Source organism: Phocoena phocoena, chromosome 6, assembly GCF_963924675.1.
Source record: "Phocoena phocoena chromosome 6, mPhoPho1.1, whole genome shotgun sequence".
NCBI lineage: Eukaryota > Metazoa > Chordata > Mammalia > Artiodactyla > Phocoenidae > Phocoena > Phocoena phocoena.
The window spans coordinates 94,694,433-94,715,538 of record NC_089224.1 but is presented as its reverse complement, the minus strand read 5'-3'; the positions used below and the strand labels follow the sequence as shown (position 1 = coordinate 94,715,538).

Here is a 21,106-nt window from a genome sequence, read left to right as displayed (position 1 = left end):
CTTATTTCACGGGAATATATCAGATGTACATCATGTCTGAACGCATTCCCGACACACAGACATCAAGGGAACAGGTACAAGAGTACAACGGACCAAAACCTCAGGGGTGCCCAGGAGAACGGTGCTGACTGCTAAGAACTGCTGGTTTGTTATTCGACGGGGGCCCAGCTGACACGGGCCTTGTTTTATCCCACTGAGTCACATTTTTGTTTGCAATGTACTTTCCCCTCCCCACTTCCCCACTGGGGAAAAAGCAATCCCCCTTCCCTCCTTCCAGTATCATTTGTGACTGGAGGGATGGTCTGAGACTGTGAGCCAGCCTGTCACACAGGGGAGCGGGCAGATGTCACCTGCTCACACCTGGCCTACAGGCCACCCAGAATCACCTGGTGAGAGGGCAGCGCCGCCCAGAGAGGCACACGTGCTGTACCCAATCACTGGTTTTAATAGTAAAAGCTCTAAGACAAAGGACTAAATTACGTGAGTCAACAGCACGTTTCGCGTTTTTGGCATTTCAACCTGCGGAGAATTTCTATGTAAAATATGCTGCTCTGAGGCCCCCACGGTATCTTTTAAGAAGCTGTTCTACAGAATCAGGGTAAACATTTAATATTGTCATAATCTATAGAGTTCTCTGTATCTAAGTGATTTGTCGATGCTGATACCGTGATATCAAAAATGTGCCAAAAGGCACTAAATTAATCTTTCACACTTTAAAACAACAACGACAACAACAACAAAAAGGTTTTGTGGTCCCTGTGTTTCCTTACATTATCAAAAATATCATTTGGCAATAGCAATACTTAGCTTTCTCCTCCCAAAAGGCAGCCCTAATTATGAACCTCACTTTCTTGCTTGTTTCTTTAAGAGGAACAAAGACTGGCTATGTTAGGCCTCAAGTATTTAAACTGAACTGATTACATCTCTAAAAACTCTTTCTATCCAGAATCTAAAAAACAGTAGTTGAAGAATAAGGCATATTAGCAGGTGTTGACAACTTCTCAAAAAGTAGAGTTAGGCTTTTAACAGTCTGTGGCATTTCTAAAAGTCTGGATTTGTTGACTTTCAAGTGCTAAATACACAAAATGTTTATGAATCAGACAAATATCTTACTGGTTTGTTAACGTTATTTTTTCAAAGCACTTATTTACAGACTATCTACAGTAGTAAAAACTACCTCGATAACATATTTCTCTTGCCACACAGAAGGGGTCAGACAGTCACACCCGGAGAGCATTTCAAAGACATCTGATTAAGAAAAAACAGTCACACTCCCTGTAACTGCCCCCCACCCCAAACCTTTTCTAACATAGACAGCCCTGCGCACGCTCTGATCTGTGCAACTATGGAGAGACCAGATATCCTTAATACAGAAAGCAAAACCACCTATTGGGTGGGTTGATGAAAAATCAGGTTCCTGGTTTATTCACTGAATTAACAAACCACAAAGAGGCTAACAACTCCCAACACACCCAGCTCAATCTGTAGGTCTGGCCCGGGGGATGGCAGGTAAATCTGAGGGAAATGTCATCTGAATAGAGAAAACACAGTAAGTGAGAGGGCGTGTTCAATCTGGTGGCACATGGAGGATTTTTGAAAGGGAGAAGGTACACCCAAATTCCCAAAACAATTTTGCAGACAGGGGTGGCCAAAGCAGTGTTACCCCAGCCTCAGGATGAGATGACCCAGTTTCCACAGACCTTGAAAGTAGGTGTCTGGGAAGGTGGGGGCCAGGACTGGTGTGCCATACCCTGACAACAGGCAGACCTGTGTTGGGTCTTGGGATGGGTTAAAACTGGGCTCTACTCTGGCTGCTCTAAAGGGCCGTTTCTGCTCAGAAGACAGGCTGCTCTGGCCCTGGCTCTCCCTCCACTCTCACCAGCTCAGGACACACAGCGGAGGATGACTCTTGTGTAGCCCAACGAATGGCATCAAAACAGAGCCAGGGGGGCTTCCCTGGTGGCGCAGAGGTTGAGAGTCCGCCTGCCAATGCAGGGGACGTGGGTTCGTGCCCCGGTCCGGGAAGATCCCACATGCAGTGGAGCGGCTGGGCCCGTGAGCCATGGCCGCTGAGCCTGCGCATCCGGAGCCTGTGCTCCACAACGGGAGTAGGCCACAACAGTGAGAGGCCCGCGAACCGCAAAAAAAAAAAAAAAAAAAAAAAAAAAAAAAAAAAAAAACAGAGCCAGGTGCCCGTGATTTCAATGCTATCAACAGCAGGGCCAAGTCACACAACCTCTGGGTGCCTCTTGGGCTGATACCGTCCCAAGGGAAAGTCCATATGCACACTGCCACATGGCATCGTGCCCTTCTCTAAACAGAACAGCCCATCATCCCAACACAAGTGGCAGCCTCACAGGAAATGAGCAGCAGGTGTGCATTTAATTCCCTTGTGTGGACAGCCACTGAGAAAACACACTCAAGTCAGTAACGTGAAGGACACACTCTGGGTGTGGCTGAAATTTGGCATGAAGACAAACTTAGGTTACATCCACCACCATCCCCAGAGTCGTGCTGGTATTTGTTATTTCAGCTAAAGAAAGGTGTGTGGTGGCTTCAATGAGCAGCACGGTGAAATACGAGCCCGTCACGCCCATAATCACACTTTTCTGAGGTCACCCAGGAATCATCGCTATGTCTTAAAAAATGATAAAATCCAACCCCAAACCTGGCTCGAGCGGGGGCAGCGGTTCCTTGCTTTGAGCGGAGCGGCCTGGAGTCTTCTTGGAGATCCAGCACGTGGTAAGGACGAGCAGTGTCCATATCGGCTGCAAATCACAACTGCTCTCTTCAACCTCACCTGCATCTTTAAGATCGGCTCAGTTTCTAGGAATTCTCTCTTCTGCCCTAGCCTGGATCTCTCACCCAGGTGAACTACACCTTTCACTTCCCCGGCCCAGCGACAGCTGACAGGGATGGCGTTCCACTCCACTGCCACGTGCTCAAGTCTCAGCCTGTCCACGTGTCTGCCTGAGGTAAGACACATCCTCAAGCAAAAACCTCTTGGAAAATAAATACGAGAGAGGAGTCAGTGATCTCAGCACCCCGACTTCTGTGGAGCCAAGAAGGATGGGGTGATGAAGCCTCTACGGGGCAGTCTTTGGCACAGAAGTCTCTGGGTTACACTTCTCACAGGGAATCACCTTCATGCTGATGGAGATGGAGAGGTGAATGCTTGGGGCTGCTGACCCTCGGGGGCCCGAGGGAGCCGCGGGGGTGGGAAGGGCTGGAGGGCCTCCTCCGCTACCTACTGTCCCTTGCCTTCTGCGCCAGCCTCCTCACCTCATCAGATGCCAGCCAGAAGTAAGGGACAAAGGTCCCTTTTCTGCAAAGACCATTTCTCCAAGGAAGGCTGCAAGATACCCTGGTCCTCCAAGCTCTGCTATCAATGGCACGCTGGAGGTCGGTTTGCCTTGTTCCAGCTCTCTCTGGAGCCTTAAAGCACAGGCACATCACAGGGAGACCAAACAAACAGAGAAAGATAAAAGCCCAAGATGCCTGCATCCCTTCAGAACCAGTCTTCTGCCTCCAATAATGTAAGGGGATGACTGTGTACCCCAACCCCTTCCCCATATATCCTAGCAAGGAACCTGATGGTTTTTTCTTTTTTTTTTGGTAGGGCTGCCTTCTTGCCCATCTAACCCTTCCTTCCACAGGAATGTGCCTGGGCTTTGGCAACTAGCAGCAGACTAGAGTCTAGTCTTCCTGGAACTCCTTCCACAGTTCTCTCCAAGCTTTCGTCACACTGGACAACATTTTTAAAGCATACGTTCCACCAGGCGAGACTCCACATGTTCCCCAAGATGAGCATTCGCCTCTGGGTCAGTCTAGTGTTTTCTGCCAAATACCCATAGAAGGCCATCAACCCACTATCACATACATGCCCCGATTCTACCAGCAAGCTTTCAGGCTGGACCTGGACATCGACACCCACACCAACAGGATGGTTTAGAGGTAGCAGGCAACACTGACTCACCACTCGGGGTCTATGGACTGTTCTTACCCTTCTGCTTCAATGAATCATCTCTAATTGTACCAAACAGAAAATTCACATCAAAGGATTTCAGAATGGCACAAATGGGGTCTAACAGTGTGCAAAGTACCAACTGATATACAAATTATCACTTAAACCGCGACTTTTTCAAACACGATGAAGCAGAACCAAACTGTCCTGGGCTGTCCAACGGCTGCCCCACCAGCATCACAGCCGTGGCTGCCCCAAGATCTGCAGCTAGAAGCGGAATGCAGTGACCTCAGCAGTCTGCACGTTGACCAGTATTTGCAGGTTCACTTGCAAACGCAGCAGTGTCTCAGCACAGCTGCTTTATTAAAAAAAAAAATAATACTACCGCTTATTTGAGGCTCAGATTTGTAATTTTATAGAGATGAGCCACAGACGAGAGAACACAAACATGACACAGGTCGTTTTAACTTCATGAGGGGAAAAAAACAAGCTGGAAGAGAGATCCTCTTTGTCTGTCTGTTTTGTGCTGACACACTTGAAAAGGAAACCTGCTAATAGTTTGAAATGAAGACTTTAGATGCAGCCGTCCCCAGGAACATGGCTGCAAACTGAGGTTTCAGCTTAACCAGTAGCAAAGAGTTCGCTGTCACACTTGGCATCTTCGAGGCCCACCTGGATACAGACTCTTCTTCCTGACTAGGAAAGAGTAAGGTTAAAGCACTTCACGTAGAGCATTCAGACTGAGTTTACAAATCTTGACTGTATCATAAGAATATGCCAGCCTCTCCCCCAAAAGGTTGCCCAAACATTCAGCCGACACAGCAGGAGACATTATTTGGTGAGGTAAAGGCAAATTGCACAAGGCAGACATAGGAGGTGGGGCTTGGTATATGCCCGCTGACCTCAACACCTCGGAGCTACTCTGACTTCAAGACAACAGATGACCCCTAACAGGCCTAACTCTCTACCCTGATGACATTTAACAAGCAAAAGAACATCGAAGAACGTCACAGAGAAAAATGCACCTTTTTTTCATTTTACACAAAACAGTTTCCAATCTACTACATTTTAGTGTCAGAAACAAGTTCGGGGAGCACTGCCCCCTCAGCTTCCCAAGGCATCGCATAAAGGACAAGGATGCTAGCTTGCTTGCTCTAGCACGGATGCACCTAGACACTGATTAAACGGTCCTACGCGAACCGGAAACCATAACACAGGTGTCACTCATGACAGGCAGGCAGCAGGCCACACTCAGAGCTACACTGTACATTAAGGGCTTTCCACAGAGGCGCCAACACCTCCTTCTAGGCCAAGACGAGTCGAGGCCCGTGGAGGTCGATTCCAGAGCCACTGCGCATCCACGGAAGGCAGGAGCTGCCTTCTGTCCGTGCCTTCCTCACGGCCTTGCAAGGCAGGACCCGGGTTCTCTTCCATGGCAGGCAACTCTGCCGTCCCCAAAGAGGGGACTGTAACGAGATGTCAGAATGTCAGCTGAGGGCTGTCTTGCCCCTCAGTTTCAAATCCTCGTCGTGTCCCACCGAACAGGTTCCTTCACACCACGGAGGTATGCTTCTTCTGCTGAGAGATGATGACAGCCTTACAGACGCCACCAAGGAATAAATACTCACTGAAAACAACTGTCGGACAAAGGTGGGGGGAAGGGAAAGAAATACACAAAAGAGAGATGTTTCTGTGGTTGTTTTCTTGGTGCTACCTCTCTAGCACTGCAGGGACATTCCGGTGTGGGCGCCATGCCCGGCATAGGTAGGAGAGTCTCTGTCCCAAGAAGGAGCTTACTTGGCCTCTTGCTTCTCCTGCAGTAGTGGGATAATCGACTCCCAAGCCATGAGGCACTGGAACGACAACACACACACACAGAGCATCAGCGTGGAGTTTCAGATTTCAGGGTCAGCGTCTTCATTCTGCTTTGATCTATACCCTCACACTGTCAATCCTGCTGGGTCACCTTGGTCTAACGACACCTACATGTATTACACAGAGCTAGCAGCAAGAAGGGAGGCAACAGGCATTTGACTACATGTCCCCCTGCCCCCATCTCTAAGAAAGACTGCAGCGTCTCTATGAGGCCTAAACGCACTGTCCGTAAAGTTCGTATCAGTGGGTGGAAATGTATTCACTCAAAGAAATTCCCTCCATTCCAAATGCAGAAGAGAGGGCAGGCTGCAAACCCTTGGTGAGGCCCTAGGTTCTCAGCCGGGATGAAGACACTGCTCCAGGTGTGGGTGGTGCCTGCAGGAGTATATAAATTATCTTAGAACGGGCCAGCCACCTGACTCAGAGGGGGCGGAAAACCCGCTCTTCTTCAGCTACCTCAGATCTCCTTGTATGGGCCACTCCTGGATCTCCCATAAAGGAAAATGGGGAGAGGGAACTCTACTTATTGAGTTTTATCATGTCCAGACACTGTTATGTATTTTACATTCATTGTCACTAGTCCTCGGGACACCTCTAGGAAGTAGAATTATTATTATTTATTACACAAACACACATTTCACAGGTAGGGAAAATGAGACCCAGAGAGGTTAAAAAAAAAACTTTCCCAAGACACACAGCTCATGAGTGGCAGAGCTCGTGATTCCCAAGTGGATGTTCTTTCCACTACACACATGCCTTTCATTCCAGACCCTTCAGAAGAGCCAAGAACCTGGAAGACGCCGGCCCTCTTCTCTGAGAGCACGCTGCTCAGCAGGAATGACCCCTCCTTTGAGCAGTCTCTTGCATAAGGAGGAGAGAAGAACTACATAAGGCCTTTCTTAGGAGCAGCCCAAGGGTGAAGCAAGGCTTTGTGCTAAGTCATTTGGGGAGGAGACCTGAGGATGGGGGAGGAGAGACGCATCCCTAGATCAAGCCGGATGAAGGGAGTGGTGAAACAGCTCCTTGCTTCCTTCCTTGGTGACTCTGAGGTTGGAGAAGAAGCTGGACTCAGACCCTGCCCTACAGAAGGAAGCCCAGGGGAAACAAACAAAAAAAAAAAAAATGAAGGAAGCCTAGGGAGCCTCAAGGAGCTTGCTGTCAGCAAGAGGCCCAGTGTGTGGGGTCTGTGGCATCCTGGGTCCTGTTCTCTCCCTCGGCCATCATCTCTGATCTGGAAGGTTCTTCTATGTCAATGATGGGAACCAAGGCCACACCAGCTTGCTTTTCCTTTCTTTTCTTTTTAGCGTTTTTAAAACGTATTTTATTATACAACTATTACATGGAAACATTTTCATTGTAAAAAACTTCAAAAACTACAAAGGAAGCAAAAGGTCCCCTTGACCACAGACCCAACTAAATGCCAGCTTTCTTCACAAAGTTAACTATTGGACAAACACTCAAGCTTTTTCCCACCCCAGGACCCTTAAATATGTTGCTCCCTTTGCCTGGAATACTTGTTCTTTGTCTCCGAGACTCAGGTTAAATGTTACTTCCACAGATTGGCCTTTCCTGCCCACTCTACTTGCCCCCTTCCATCCTGATCTGAATGATGCCCCCTGGTCTTTCCTCCCAGTTTCCTGTTTTCTTGTAGGGCACGTATTTCTCTGAAGAGGTGGGATTCTTGGATTAACGTCTATCCTCCACTAGACAGAGGGCTCCTTAATGGCAGGAGTCCTGCCACTTTGTTTACCGATGTGTACCTGGTCCCTTGTACACAGACAGTACACAAAAAGCATCTGTTAAATGTAAGAAGGAGCCAAGACGAGGCCCCAAGAGAGTGGCCCTGTTTGCAGTATAGCGGCAAGACGTGGATAAAGGCCCTGGGTTTGAGCCCTGGGATGCAGGCCTTGGGAACACTGGAATTAGTCACCAAGAGGAGGAATGAACATTCAGCAACTGAGTCAGCACTGGCGCAGTGGGGAGCGGGGCTAGAGTGAGCGCGTGAGGGAAGGAAGCACCATTCGCTGAGTATCCACCATCTGCCAGGCACGTCAGAGGCTCTCAGGTTTCATTTCATTATTTCTTCACCATCATTCAATGGGTAAGGATCACTCCCGTTTTGCAGATGAAGAAACAAAGGCACAGAGAGGCACCCTGTCTACGAGCACAGTCGGTAGAGGAATGAGGCCGTGGCTGCACATGGAATGATGTCTCCACCTTTGGGCAGTCAGGACTGTCCCCAAAGATCCGTGGTCTCTGTCCCCCTCACTGACCGTGTGTGGTAATTCTCAGACCTGTGGACCCGGAGAGCCAAGTCCGATCCTAGTTCAGTCATTCACAAGGTGAGTGACCTTGGGCAGAGTTTTAAAACCTTGCTGAGCTTCCATTTCTTCAGCTTTCAGTTGAAAGCCCCTAAAACTCACTTCACAGTGTCATGATGGGGGTTAAATTTAAATTTAATGAGATCACATACGCAAAGCATTCAGCCCAGTGCCAATGCAGACACACAGTGGGGGTCCCATGAGAAAGGTACTGAGGAAAGGCGTATGCCACCTTCCCCCTATGAAACAGCCCTTACTAAGACCTGGCACGTAAGGGCCATTCCATGACTTTCTTCCTTAAGCCTCCTCCCGATCAAGATGCAGACACACTGCCTCTGCACAGCAGCCAGAACCAGCAGAGCTTTTGAAAAAGACGGATTCTTCCAGTTTGAGATGACGACACGTTTCTAGAATTGTGATGGGAGTAGCTGAGTTAATGCTTGTTCAGCTTGATTTTAAGTCTACAGGTTACTCGTTGAATTACCACTGGGCCGTTCTTCATCGATAACTTTAAGCTTTAAGGAATATGAGAATTCGTTAGCAGAAATGATCTAGGGTTGGATACGCTGGGAGCAAACTTTGACTGAGGAAACTCCACTGCAGCTTGACGACAGCTGCATGTGTGAGGGTGGCGGGCAGGACGCTTACCTTGAAGTCCACAGATTAAGGGGACTCAGCAAAAAAACTGTTTTTAAAAGTTTTCTTTTGTAATCCTACATCCCTTTGTTTTAGGTACTTAAAAACAGTACTTCAAAGTCTATTTTTAAAAAACAAACAGTATTTTGATAAGGGGTCTCTAGGCTTCACCAGATGACCAAAGGGACCCACGGCACAATGAAGGGAAGAACCCCTGTGTGAAGGACCACAGAACAGCTTAAAGGAACCCCGAAGCCTCTATCAACTGGGGACATCCCTGCGCTGTAGGCCTGACTGGGAAGCAGCCGCTGGAAGAACTAAAGGGCTTGGAGGCTAAAACTGCTGCTTCCATCAGCAGGGTGTGCAAGTAAAACTCCTGTGGGCACCCAGGCGCCCCCCCACCCCCACCCCCGCCGGCTTCCAAACCCAGCACCACATCTAGCACAGCAGGGTGAGGACACACAGGGGTTGCTAAGACTAAACACATAAATTAAGGGAAGGAGACGGGCCCAGCAGGACCCTTCTGGACTCTGGGAGGCCCTGACCAGAGGCTCCGGCCATTAGAAACGCTTCCTCAAGGAGAGGACTGTCATCCTGTCAGCCTGCTCATTACCTTCTCATAATACTGGATGTTCCTGTCGGCCATTCCCATGAGCAGCTGCCGGAAGTCCTGCCTCTTGCTGTTCTGCCACCTCTCCATGTCGGCTTTCAGATCAGCATTGAAACACTCCATCCGATCCTGACATTTCTCCACATTTGCTGGTACCTGGAAGGGGGATGCATACACAGGAGCTTTGTATGTGTAACGGGTACCTCATGCCCCTATGCTCAAACATTTGTGAGAGGCCAGATTACTGCCTTAAAATGCCATGGCTCTTTCTCGACTCCGTCTTCGCGGTAGCGGCAGCGGTATCCGCGGTTCAGTCGCCCACATGCAGCTCTTTGTCCGTGCCCAGGAGCTACACACTCTCGAGGTGACCGGCCAGGAGACGGTCGCCCAGATCAAGGCTCATGTAGCCTCACTGGAGGGCATCGCTCCAGAAGATCAAGTGCTGCTCATGGCAGGCACGGCCCTAGAGGATGAGGCTACCCTGGGCCAGTGTGGGGTGGAGGCTCTGAGCACTCCGGAAGTAGCCGGCCGCGTGCTTGGAGGTAAAGTCCATGGTTCCCTGGCCCGAGCTGGGAAAGTAAGAGGTCAGACACCAAAGGTGGGCAAACAAGAGAAAAGAAGACGGGCCGGGCCAAGAGGCGTATGCAGTACAACCGGCGCTTTGTCAATGTTGTGCCTACCTTTGGCAAGAAGAAGGGCCCCAATGCCAACCCTTAAGTCCGTTGTCATCTTGGCTTTCTCTAATAAAGTCACTTAGCCCGATAAAAAAAAAAAAAAAAAAGAAAGAAAACGCCATGAACACACTCCCTCCTCTGGAGGCATTTATTTGTAGGCACAGCCTTGGGTTTCCAGATGTAAGAAAGAATTCTGAAAAGTGCTATCCTGACCCAAACTTTAAAACCCATCCAAGCCAAACAGTGACTTGTGGGGGGAACACCTGCCTGTTTACAAACAGGAAGAAGAAACGCTGTGATTCAGAGTCATATGTCCTTGGCTCCCTTCAGGAGTTACCCATCCAAAAGTGGAAATGTGTGCAGATTTTGCAAGGGTACAGCACTAGTTGGTATTGCGCTGCTATTCTCCTATGCCCCATGTTGAAACTAGAAAAGAGGGTTTTCCATATAACATGAACTGTCCCATTAACCGTGACGTTTTGATGATGCCTATCTCCATTAACCAGAGAATTCACTGCAATAAGACTACTGGCCCACTTTCTAAATCAACTGGAGACTTGTCCACGCAATCCCCAGATAGCAGATAACCAAAACTAAAGAATTAAAATTGGGTAATTCTGGGGAAATGGAAAGAAAGTTGTTTATGCAGGTCAAAAACCGTGAAACGCAAAGAAGAACTATACAGCAGGCTGTTCCTAGTATTTCTTAAGAAGTTTAGAAGGCTTTCTCAAAATGGAACTAGGTCCCCTGAATTTCACAACTCTCACTTTGCTTCGGTGAGCTTCATCCATCCTACACAGCTAGAAAGAAAATACCCAACATTATAAGAAGGTAATGGGAAATGATCACCCTGGTACCCAAAGCACAAAGCTGGCTTCTCTCCTAACACAGGAGCTCCACTGGACTTGGATGGTGTGCGGGAGGAGGGGGGCGGTCAACATGCCCAAAGCTGGGTCACACACCCACCTGCCAAATGCTTTCCCCAAACAAGTGACGCCTTGTACATTTTGTGTGCTGGGGCCTCTGATCCCAAATGTAACCGTCAAGGTCAATCTCTACCAACCAGGGAAGTTTTATACCCAGACCTTATGGGCAGGAGCTGACCCAGAAACACCTCAGGCAAGGCCAAGCCTGAGGGAGCCAACGCCTTCAGGGCTTCCAAAGTGCTGAGGGCACTTAGCCGTCTGCCACCTAGACCATTTGGCCATGGCTGCAGTACACAGGAGCAGGGAAAGTGGAGCCGCCTAGGTGAGGGGATTCAAATGTGCCTGGCACAGGCACTAAACTTGGGAGAGACAAGGATGAGTCAGGGAGGAAGGTATACAGTCAGGCATCCTGGGAGACTTGAAAGCAAGGAACTTTGGGGAATTCCCTGGCGTCCAGTGGTTAGGACTTGGTGCTTTCACTGCCATGGGCCCAGATTCTATCCCTGGTTGGGGAACTAAGATCCCACAAGCCGCTCAGCATGGCCGGAAAAAAAAAAAAAAAAAAAAACCAATAACAAGGAACCTGTTTTTGGGGGGTGGGGGTAGGGGAGCGTTCTCCAAAGCACTTAAACTTCCGGAAGAAATTTTTAAAAGGACTCGATTTTCCCTCCTGATCTAGGACTGAAGTCACTTTGCCTTTCCCTGCTGATTGACCTGTTACTGTTGGCCACCTTGGGGGAAACCAAAGTGTAAACAGGAGTGCCCTGGCTTTGCCTCTCCAGAGCCATTCCCTGACAAACAGCCCAGGAACCACCCTCAACAGGCACCCAGCGAACCAGTCTCTGGGCTGACCTCCCTTCCCTCCCCGCAGGCACAGTCCAGTTCCCTTATTCCTCTCCTGGCCACTGCTCATTTTAGCATCTGGGGAAAAGTGCCCACGATCAACTTCCTGTTTAGTTAACTATTGCAGCAAGGAGGAGAGCAAAGCTCTGAGAGGAAAACCTCCTGGGACACGGTGAGAAGAGAGGAGCTAGGCTCTCTGATTCCAAGGAGTGCTCACCTAGCAAAGACTCCTGGGTCTGGTCTGCGGATGGAAACTCTGGACTGCATGATTGCCTGAGCCTCGATGTGGGAAGTATTTTTTAGCTTATCATTTTCCCAACACACTCCACGCTGGGCACAGAGGGAAAGTGCTTAGGTCTCAGCAGGCAAATCTTATCTCAAGTCACCCAGTCTAGTTGGGAAGAAAATGAACATGGCTGGACCCTGCGGGGAGGTTTCGAGCGCTTTCACTTCACTTGGAGCCTGTGATACGCACACCGTGAGGAGCAGCTGGAGGCTGAGGACAGCCTGGATGGGGGAGCTGGCTTCCCCGAAGAGGCGACTCTTCAAAGATGATGGAAGTGGGGCCTGTGACTCCAGAGGGATGGTACGTGCAAGTGACAGAGATGAGACGACACCTGGACCCACCTCAGGAACAGCCAGCTCAGAGGCCACAGAGCCCTCAAAGGCAGAGAGAGAGAGAGAGAGAGAGAGAGAGAGAGCCCCAGCTGGCGGGGAGCAGATGAGAAACCTGGGGCTCTTCCTGAAGGCCAGGGGTTCTGAGGCCCATTTAACTCAGGCGTCCTTTTTGGAAAATAGAAACGCCTTGTGCTTCCTCTTACTATAGAGACAGTTCTAGAGCCAGACTTCCAGGGTGTGACTACTGCAGCTACCACTTCCTAGAAGGGTGACGTTGGGCCTCTCCATGCCTCAGTTTCTTTTTCTGGATAATACCCTCCACCTTATAAGGTTGGAATGAGGTTAGATGAGGCAGTACATGCTTAAAACTCCTGGTACCTGGCATGTGTTAAGCGCTGAACCAATTATTTGTTAGTTCTGATCAGTATCAATATTGTAAAGCGCTGTTCACAAAAGATAATCTATCATTTGCATAACCCCTCAAGTCAAGAATATTTTACTGAACTTTATTCCATGTCACATCAGAAGGTTTCTTTTTTATTTTCCAAATATAAAATATTATAATACCATTAAACATGTTCTTTCAAACTTCATGCCACCCTTCACCCATGCTACCTCACCCCAAGATTTCACCAGAGATGAGAGATGAGTCAACACCAAACTATACTGGCCTGCGATCACCCTCAGTACCCTGGAGCCAGGGTAATGGCTGAAATACCAGAAGGGACAGATCAGACCAACCTGGTGGAGACAGAACTGACAGATTTGGCAACCAACAGCACACAAGAAATAAAACATAGGAAGTCAGAGAGGAGACTAAAGTTTGGGTGGCAGTAGTCCACCATACGGCTCACGGTAAAGGACAGGTCCACAGACCAGATAAAGGAGGTAGCTGCAGCCATGGGAAGGGTGAGACCTCCCTCCACAAGAGGGGGCTGAGACAACTCAACAACAACAAAAACAAATAACCCATTTTAAGATGAGTAAAGGTCTCAAACAGACATTTCTCCCAAGAAGTTATATAAATCGCCAACAAGCACATGAAAAGATGCTCCCTATCACAAACCCTTAGGGGAATGCAAATCAAAACCACAATAGGCTACCACCTCACATCCATTAGGACGGCTACTGTTAAAAAACAAACAAACCAGAAAATACAAGTAATGGCAAGGATGTAGAAAATTGGAACCTTTGCACACGTGGAAGAGAGTATGGCAGTTCAACAAAAAATTAAAAGTAGAATTACCGTATGATCCAGCAATTCCACTTTTAGGTATATATCCAAAAGACTGAAAGCAGGGCCTCAAAGAGATATCTGTACACCCATGTTCACTGCAGCATTATTCGCAAAAGACATAAGATGGAAGCTACTAAAGTGTTCGTCCACAGATGAATGGATAAATAAAATGTGATATACACCTACAATGTAGTATCATTCAGCCTTAAAGAGGAAGAAAATTCTGACACATGCTACAACATGGATGAACCTTGAGGGCATTATGCCAAGTGAAACAATCCAGTCGCAAAAAAACAAATACTACTTCATTATAACTACCTATAAGTGATACCCAGAGTAGTCAAATTCATAGAAACAGAAAGTAGGAGAATGGTGGTTGCCAGGGACCAGAGGGAGGGGAAACAGGGCTTTGTTGTTCAATGAATATGGAGTTTCAGCTCCATAAGATGAAAGGAATTCTAGAGATTGGCTGCAACAATAATGTGAATTTGCTGTAACACTACTGAACTGCATACTTAATAATGGTTGGGATGGTAAAGGTTACGTTTTGCGTATTCTGCCATGATTAAAATTTTTTTTTAATATATCGGGGAATAAAAGAGGGGGCTAAGGAGGGGAGAGCCAAAGGGTAGAAAAACTCATGGAAAAGCCTACATGTGTAGGCTTAATAAAGGAGTCAGCAAAAGTTACTAAGAAATATGGGCACAGAAGCAGGAAGTGAGTCAGAGACAGCAGAGCCATAGAAGCACAAGGGTGGAGGAGGTTAGAAGAGGGAGGAGATGGGAGGGCTTAAAAAGAAGAGAATAAGAGAGATTGCGTGAGCTGCCTGAAGTGACCAGCTGCTGAAGTTGCCCAACCCTGCGGAGAGGAGGGCTGCTGGCAGCAGGTGCTTGGGCTTGCGTTCCTCCCACTTTTGTTTCTTTCTGGATGGTGTCTTTGTGACAATCGATTCACTGACTAGTAACACCCTGCATCCCTTCCTAACTCAATGTTCTGATTTTTTGACTGAGGTACTGTTACCGAGTTATGCTACCTTGTACCTGGAGCAGGTAGAGATGGGACTATCCGATGCTAACGGTCAGGTGTTGCTGATCACAAGATACCAAGAAGGGAAAAGAATCTCCAGCCAAGACCTCAAAACACAACAATTTCTAAACAGAGGACAAGACTGCATTCTTCACATTGGTTCCCCTACCTCTCGTGAGAAGTTCCATTACAGAATATTGGTTGTGGAGCGATGGGAGAAGGGTAACACGGGATGAGATTCAGCACGTGTGCGCTGGAGAGCAGGGTGGTAATGTGAATTCACTCAACATTCACTGAAAAATGTATTAATGAACTCTTTCCACGTGCCAGGCATCTCTCAGCCCTACGATACGAATCTCTACCTAAGTATCCTTCTTGGAGCTAGGCTGGAGGCATCACATTATCTGCTCCCATGAGGGCAGTAGGTTAATAAAGTCCCCAAAGATTATATAAGGCAGACATGATCCCAGTATCGGGGGAGAGGTGCCAGGACCAATGACAGAACCAATTCAAGACGGTTGTCTTCTCGGCTATATGCCACTAAGTGAAAAGCAGGGCACAGCCTCCTAACTGGTGCTGTGTGAACGACAGCAATATTATCCCCCCAGCCCTCTGGGAAGCCAGAGTTCCTGACTGGTCACCTCCAGTTTCAAGCAACCTGGTCTTTGATCTCAGTGCGCCATACAAATATTTTCATTTTCTATGGGAGCTGTGAGACGAAGAGAAGTTGAGGAAACACTGAGGCAGGGTAAAGATTGAGAAGAGGCTACTGAATTTGGCAAATAGGAAGTCACTGGTGCCCTGAAAGAATGCTTTGAAAAAAAAATACATAAAAAGAAACAAGCTTCAGAGAATGGCAGCTGAGGAGGGAAAAGCGAGCGCCCAAGTGGAGAGCAGATGCAATGAGAACAGGAGCCACGAGTCCCCCAACACCCGCTGAATGGACTAGCAGACACGGACGGAAGAGCCAGCGGCAGGCCCAGGTTCTCTGCCCAGTCCCTCTAGCATCAGCCGTGCATCTTACGAAAGCCGGAAGCCTCACCCCTCAGTGAAGCAAAGATGGCTGGGAGCCCTTGTGGTGGGGATAAAGGGCTCCCACTTTGGAACCAGACACATCCGTGGCCCAATTCCAGCTCCACCGTGTGCGAGCACTGGCGTGTTAGTCATATAACTCCCCTGAGCACTGGTTCCTCATCTTACAGATGAGGAACCGCATTGACAAAGGCTGTTATAGGAATCCAGTAAGGGAGCTGACAGAGTCCTGCCCTTCTGTGGCTGATGAGTCTGGTTTCCTAAGCTAGGCTGAGATCACAGCCACCGCGGACAGGACTGGGAGTTATCAGGTGTGTGTCTCCTCACTTGTCGAAAGCATCTGGAAACAACAGATACCCCTGCAAAACTCTCAGGTCTGCCGAAGCTCCATATTAACGAGTCTCCCTGTTCCTATCTGCTACTTCACAGCTGAAGTTCTTGCTCTCTGCCACATCCTCCCCATTCCAGAATGTGCACCATTCTGGTGATTCTAAGAGACTCCGAAGGTCCACAGCCTTCAAGAGGCCTGTCTCACTGACCGCAGGTGCTCTTTCCTCTCCTCACCTGCTCTCACCCCGAGGAGCGGCACTTCAGCCCCTCTCGCGGTCCGCTCCGCCCGGCCCCGCACCACAACACCTCAGCTCCACGATGACACTGCCCACTCCCAGCAGCCTCTTCACCTGGCCCGTAGCCAGTACAAGCTACCAGTGGTTCAGGGCCTGAAATACTCCCTCTCTTTCTTTCTTTTTTAACCTTGTATGAAGCATTCTCTCCTGGCATCCCTTCTTCTTTTATTTTTTGAACCAGCAACCTGTGAATATATTAGCATTTGAAAAGAGTCAAATGCAGAATAAAATGTGCAGGTTCCCCCCATGGTTTACCCTCATATGAGTCCACAATAGACTGTGCATGCTTCCCGTCCAGTTTTAAATGCCATTCCTCAGCCCCCTGTGTTTCTAGTAATAACTTTGTCTCAAGCTTCTAAGGAGGGGCAAATTCTCAGATTTCCCCCAGTCTGTGGTCCTGACAGATGCAGCAGAAGGCAGCCAGCCCCCCGCCCCCTGCAACCCCCAGCTGAGTGCCTGTAATTTCTCCAACCTCAAAATTAAAGTGAGGAAAGCCAAGCCTGCAAAATCAAAGCTCCATCTTCCTGAGAATAAGCCACCTCGGGGTCTGCTGAATTTCGTCAACCTAAAAACAAAGCAAAACTTCAAATGCTGCGATACGAACGTTCTCCCTCAGCTCTAGAGGCCTCACTGCTGCCTGCCCTCAGCACACGCCGAGAAGCTCCACGGGGCTCTCCGTCCGGCAGCTGGAGCCACGGGGCTCAGTCCTCTGTCCTCAGATGTCCACTCCAGTGTGAAATCCCGGTGAGGGACACGGAGACCCAAGAGGCCATTTCCTTCTTCTGGGTTACAGAGAAGTGACCTCTCCATGGCTTCACATAAAATCAACTTTCCCTCACTCCTCAGAGCAACGTTTCAAGATTTCACCTCAAAACAGAATCAGCCCCAAGATTCCCTCAGATCTTCTGTTAACATGCCCAGACCCGGCGCCTCCCTGTGAAAACTCTCCATCTTTCAGTGGGAATCTGGAAAGTGAAGCTCAAAACATAAAACAATAAACAAAGCACAGAAAAATCTTAAGCTACTCATTTCCTACAACAGGTCTCTCCCTGCTGATGGGTGGTCAGGGAGGAAAGACGCTCAGGAGGCGTGGAGAAGCAGGGGACACTTTGGGACACAAGGAAACAATGCCCCCAACAGTGCAGTGAGAAAAAACATTTTTAATAATTAAGAAAAAAAAAAAGTGGCAACAAACCCAGAAAATGAAGCTCTCATTCAGCAGTCCTACTGGAGGCAACAGGAGCTAGTTTGGAAAACAGAGGATCTACCAATGAAGCACCTGTTACTACATCAGACACTGGGCTGATTTTTCCATCTTCACAGCAATCACATGTACGAATCCCACAAAGGCTAATGAGCAAACCAGTCCAAGCTGGGGGACAGAGCTGGGATTCAAACCCAGGGCCATGTGATTCTAAATCCTGTGCTCTGTCTACCAAACCATGGTTGACTTGGATAGGCTGCCAACTGAGCCCTCCTTTGCCCACCAAAGTAGTGGCTGCCCCAGACCCTAAACTGGAGACACAATTTCTGCTGCCTCCACCATTGGATCCCACTCACTGGTACATGGTCGGGACAGCCCCTGTTTTGTTAAGTATCACCACTGCTAAATAAGTAGCCAAGTTCACTCTGGTGTGGCTCAGCATCCCACGAGAGAGAAGGAAGACAAACTCCGCCTCCCCACGGTGTGCTGAGAGGGTATAGGCGTGTTTGGGACCTCCTGGTTGGTCTCCTTGGCTAGAAAGAAACCCTTCCCCATCTCGTAAGGACTCCTGTGGCCAAGAGGATGAGTCGTATGGGTAAGTGATGCTCCAGGGAGGTGAGAACAGCAGCAGCAGGAAGATTTCAACACTCCCTGGGAGGAGAAGGGAAGTCACCCAGGCCAGCAAGAAGGGTAGGGTAGAGCACGAGGTGGGAGCTCTCCCAGGTGGAACACGTGAGCCAGAAACAGCTGTTTCCTCTGCTCTGTCTGCTCCAGAGTGGGTGTGACCTGCAGTCAGCCAGCAATCCAGGGCACAGTCAACATTTAATTCGGCCTATTATTAATAACCTTTAGCTCCTGTCTTTGGAAAGGAACTGTCCCCAGTAGGGCTGAACATATACTAAATGCCAAAACCAGCCTCTGACAAAGCTTGCATTCGGTGCTGAGCAGGTACGAATGCTGACAGAACTATTTAAGTGACATTGTTTAAATACAGGACCTTCAGCTTCCAAACTAGGCTAGTGGCAGAACCTGCTGTCTTTCCTTCCCTCCCTAGCCAGGAAGAGTGACTTCTATACTTATATTTAGAAGCTAAATTGTTAAGAGTGAACTTTTTAAATACAGTATTCCACGTCATCCCTTTAAGTGAGACTGAGACGTGGGCTCAGCAGGCCGTGTTCCACAACATCAGAGGGACAGCTAGGAATTAGTCGGCGGGACGGGCTGCTGAAGACAGAGGGCAGCTGTGCACACAGTGCTGTAAAAGTGCTCACTCTCAGCTTCTGTGCTTTTCTCCTCCTGGGTTGGTTACAGTTTGTGGACCAGTCTGCAAATCACACTTCTGAGAACACTGATCTAGACTGTTCTTCCCCAGTCTCCTCAGCCCCATTTCATAGACAGGAACTGCCTATAAATGGCAGAGCTGGAAACCTTAAAAAACAAAAAAACAGGGCTTCCCTGGTGGCGCAGTGGTTGAGAGTCCGCCTGCCGATGCAGGGGACGCGGGTTCGTGCCCCGGTCTGGGAAGATCCCACATGCCGCGGAGCGGCTGGGCCCGTGAGCCATGGCCGCTGAGCCTGCGCGTCCGCAGCCTGTGCTCCGCAACGGGAGAGGCCACAACAGTGAGAGGCCCGTGTACCGCAAAAAAAAAAAAAAAAACAAAAAAACAAAAAAACAAAACAAAAAAAACCCAGGAAACAGCAGGAGAGTCAACCGCCAACGTACATTAGACATAAAAGGGAGCAAAAAGAGGAAAAGAACAGCATCAACCCCGCCCAGTTAGCACTGACCATCTTGGTCATATGGATCTAGGGACACGAATTCGCTCGTCATCCGGGAGGCATCACTGCCAGAAGCCCGGAGTAGCCCGCCCGCCCGCCCGCCCCGGGGGGTTCCCCTGACCTTGGGCCGCTCTTCCTTCCTCAGAGCCACAGCTTCCAGTTTGGCTTCATACTCGGCTTGCACTTGGTCCCTTTTCTTCAGCACGCTCTGTGGGAGGGAGAAAGGGCAGCGTGAACACAGCTGTTGCTTCTGTACCCCGTTCCTCCTTGAATCATGGCCCCAGCCAGCCAAGTGCTCCTAGGACGGTCTGGCTGCAGCATGACACAGGCTCTGGAGGCAGCAGGGGTGGAGGAGGGAGAGAGGGAGAACCGTGCTCAGAGACGGAGCTTTCTAGCACGGTAACTCAGCCTGACGCTGAAAGCGACAGAGGCCTGGGAAAGGGCGAGGTAGGGGGAGCGGTGCCCACCAGCAGGCATGCGCACAGGGAGAACTCAGCTGTGCCAAGACGTGGAGCCTGGCAGGTGACAAGGCGGGACGTTCTCTGAACCGTTAATGAGAAAGTCTAAGTCACGAGAGTTCTTGTCTCTTTAACACTGAGTTGACCCCTGGTGGACTGAGTTGCTCATTGATCATTACTGGCTACTTATCTGTCCTCCACTCTGGGCCAGTTATGCAAAGAGCAAGGAGATACAGCTCGCATTTGAGGGGTTCCAGCTAAGGGAGAGGTTCAGACACGGTAGGAGGCTGCCTGTGCTCAGAGCGCCACGGACGAGGCCAGAAGCCCTGCAACCATGCAGAGAGCCCGCCAGAGTGAGCGGTGATGGGAGCCAGGCTGGGTGGAACAAGGCGGAGGCAAGCCAGGCACCCAGGATGCAAAATTTAAGGAGACACTCAGTCTTGGGCCCTGTGCAAGTTCAAGGTTGGCACCTGAGTGTGTTTCCCTAAATCTGTGCCCTGGGCGCCTCCCTCGCCTCATCTGCTCCTGGCTCTGCCGCTAAGACCTCACCAGGTAGAACAGAAAAGTATCGGTTTCATCCCAGGGTTTCTTTTTTCTTCTTTTAGTAGAACCACAAGTGACAAACCAAGAGTAATAAGAACTTTCTTTGCCACTAACTCAGAAGACACAAACTGCTATGAGAGCTTCGAATCTCACGCTCTCTGGCAGAGCATGGAGTCCGGGCAGGAAGGAGCCATTCCTTGGCTAAAGAAGTGGACACCCTGTGTCCCTAGCACGTGCTAAAAGGTGATGAGTGACTGAATCACTGACAACGCTCTGACGCTTCTAATGGAAGGCGTCAGCATGGGGAACCTCAAGTCTCCCCTAAGTAAGTATTTACTTGGAAAAGTGTTTCACCACTAGAAGAACATGAAGTAAAACTTGCAATAGCTTCCCTTTTCATTGTTTGTCACTCAGCATTCTCTTCGGCGCTCTGAAGTTACCTCCCCACACTCATCAGCCTCTGAGCAGGAACCCTGATGGTGCTGTTCATAGAACGTTGTGTTGTGATGGAAACGTTCCATGATCTGCACTACCCAGTACAGCGGCCGCTCGCCCCACGTGCCGACTGAGCTCTTGAAACGTGGCTGGTGTGACTGAGGAACTGGATTTAAATTTTTATTAATTTTACCTAATTTGATTAAACTGAAATAACAGGACTTCCCTGGTGGTCCAGTGGTTAAGAATCTGCCTTCCAATGCAGCGGATGTGGGTTCGATCCCCGGTCGGGGAACTAAG

At 49.2% G+C, this 21,106-nt stretch overlaps 1 protein-coding gene and 1 pseudogene across 1 annotated transcript in view; one reads left to right on the top strand and one right to left on the bottom strand.

Annotated features, from left to right (window-relative positions):
• Positions 1–4,971: 4,971 nt before the first annotated feature.
• SNX30 (sorting nexin family member 30) overlaps positions 4,972–21,106 on the bottom strand; it is a 105,172-nt gene continuing 89,037 nt past the window's right edge. Inside the window, exons 7-9 of the mRNA XM_065879427.1 lie at positions 19,492–19,578; positions 9,410–9,562; positions 4,972–5,817 (exon numbers count right to left, since the gene is read on the bottom strand). Of these exons, the coding sequence (XP_065735499.1) occupies positions 5,758–5,817; positions 9,410–9,562; positions 19,492–19,578 (300 nt within the window). The 3' untranslated portion in view covers positions 4,972–5,757. The remainder of the gene's footprint in view (positions 5,818–9,409; positions 9,563–19,491; positions 19,579–21,106) is intronic.
• On the top strand, positions 9,729–10,123 carry LOC136124472 (ubiquitin-like protein FUBI pseudogene; annotated as a pseudogene).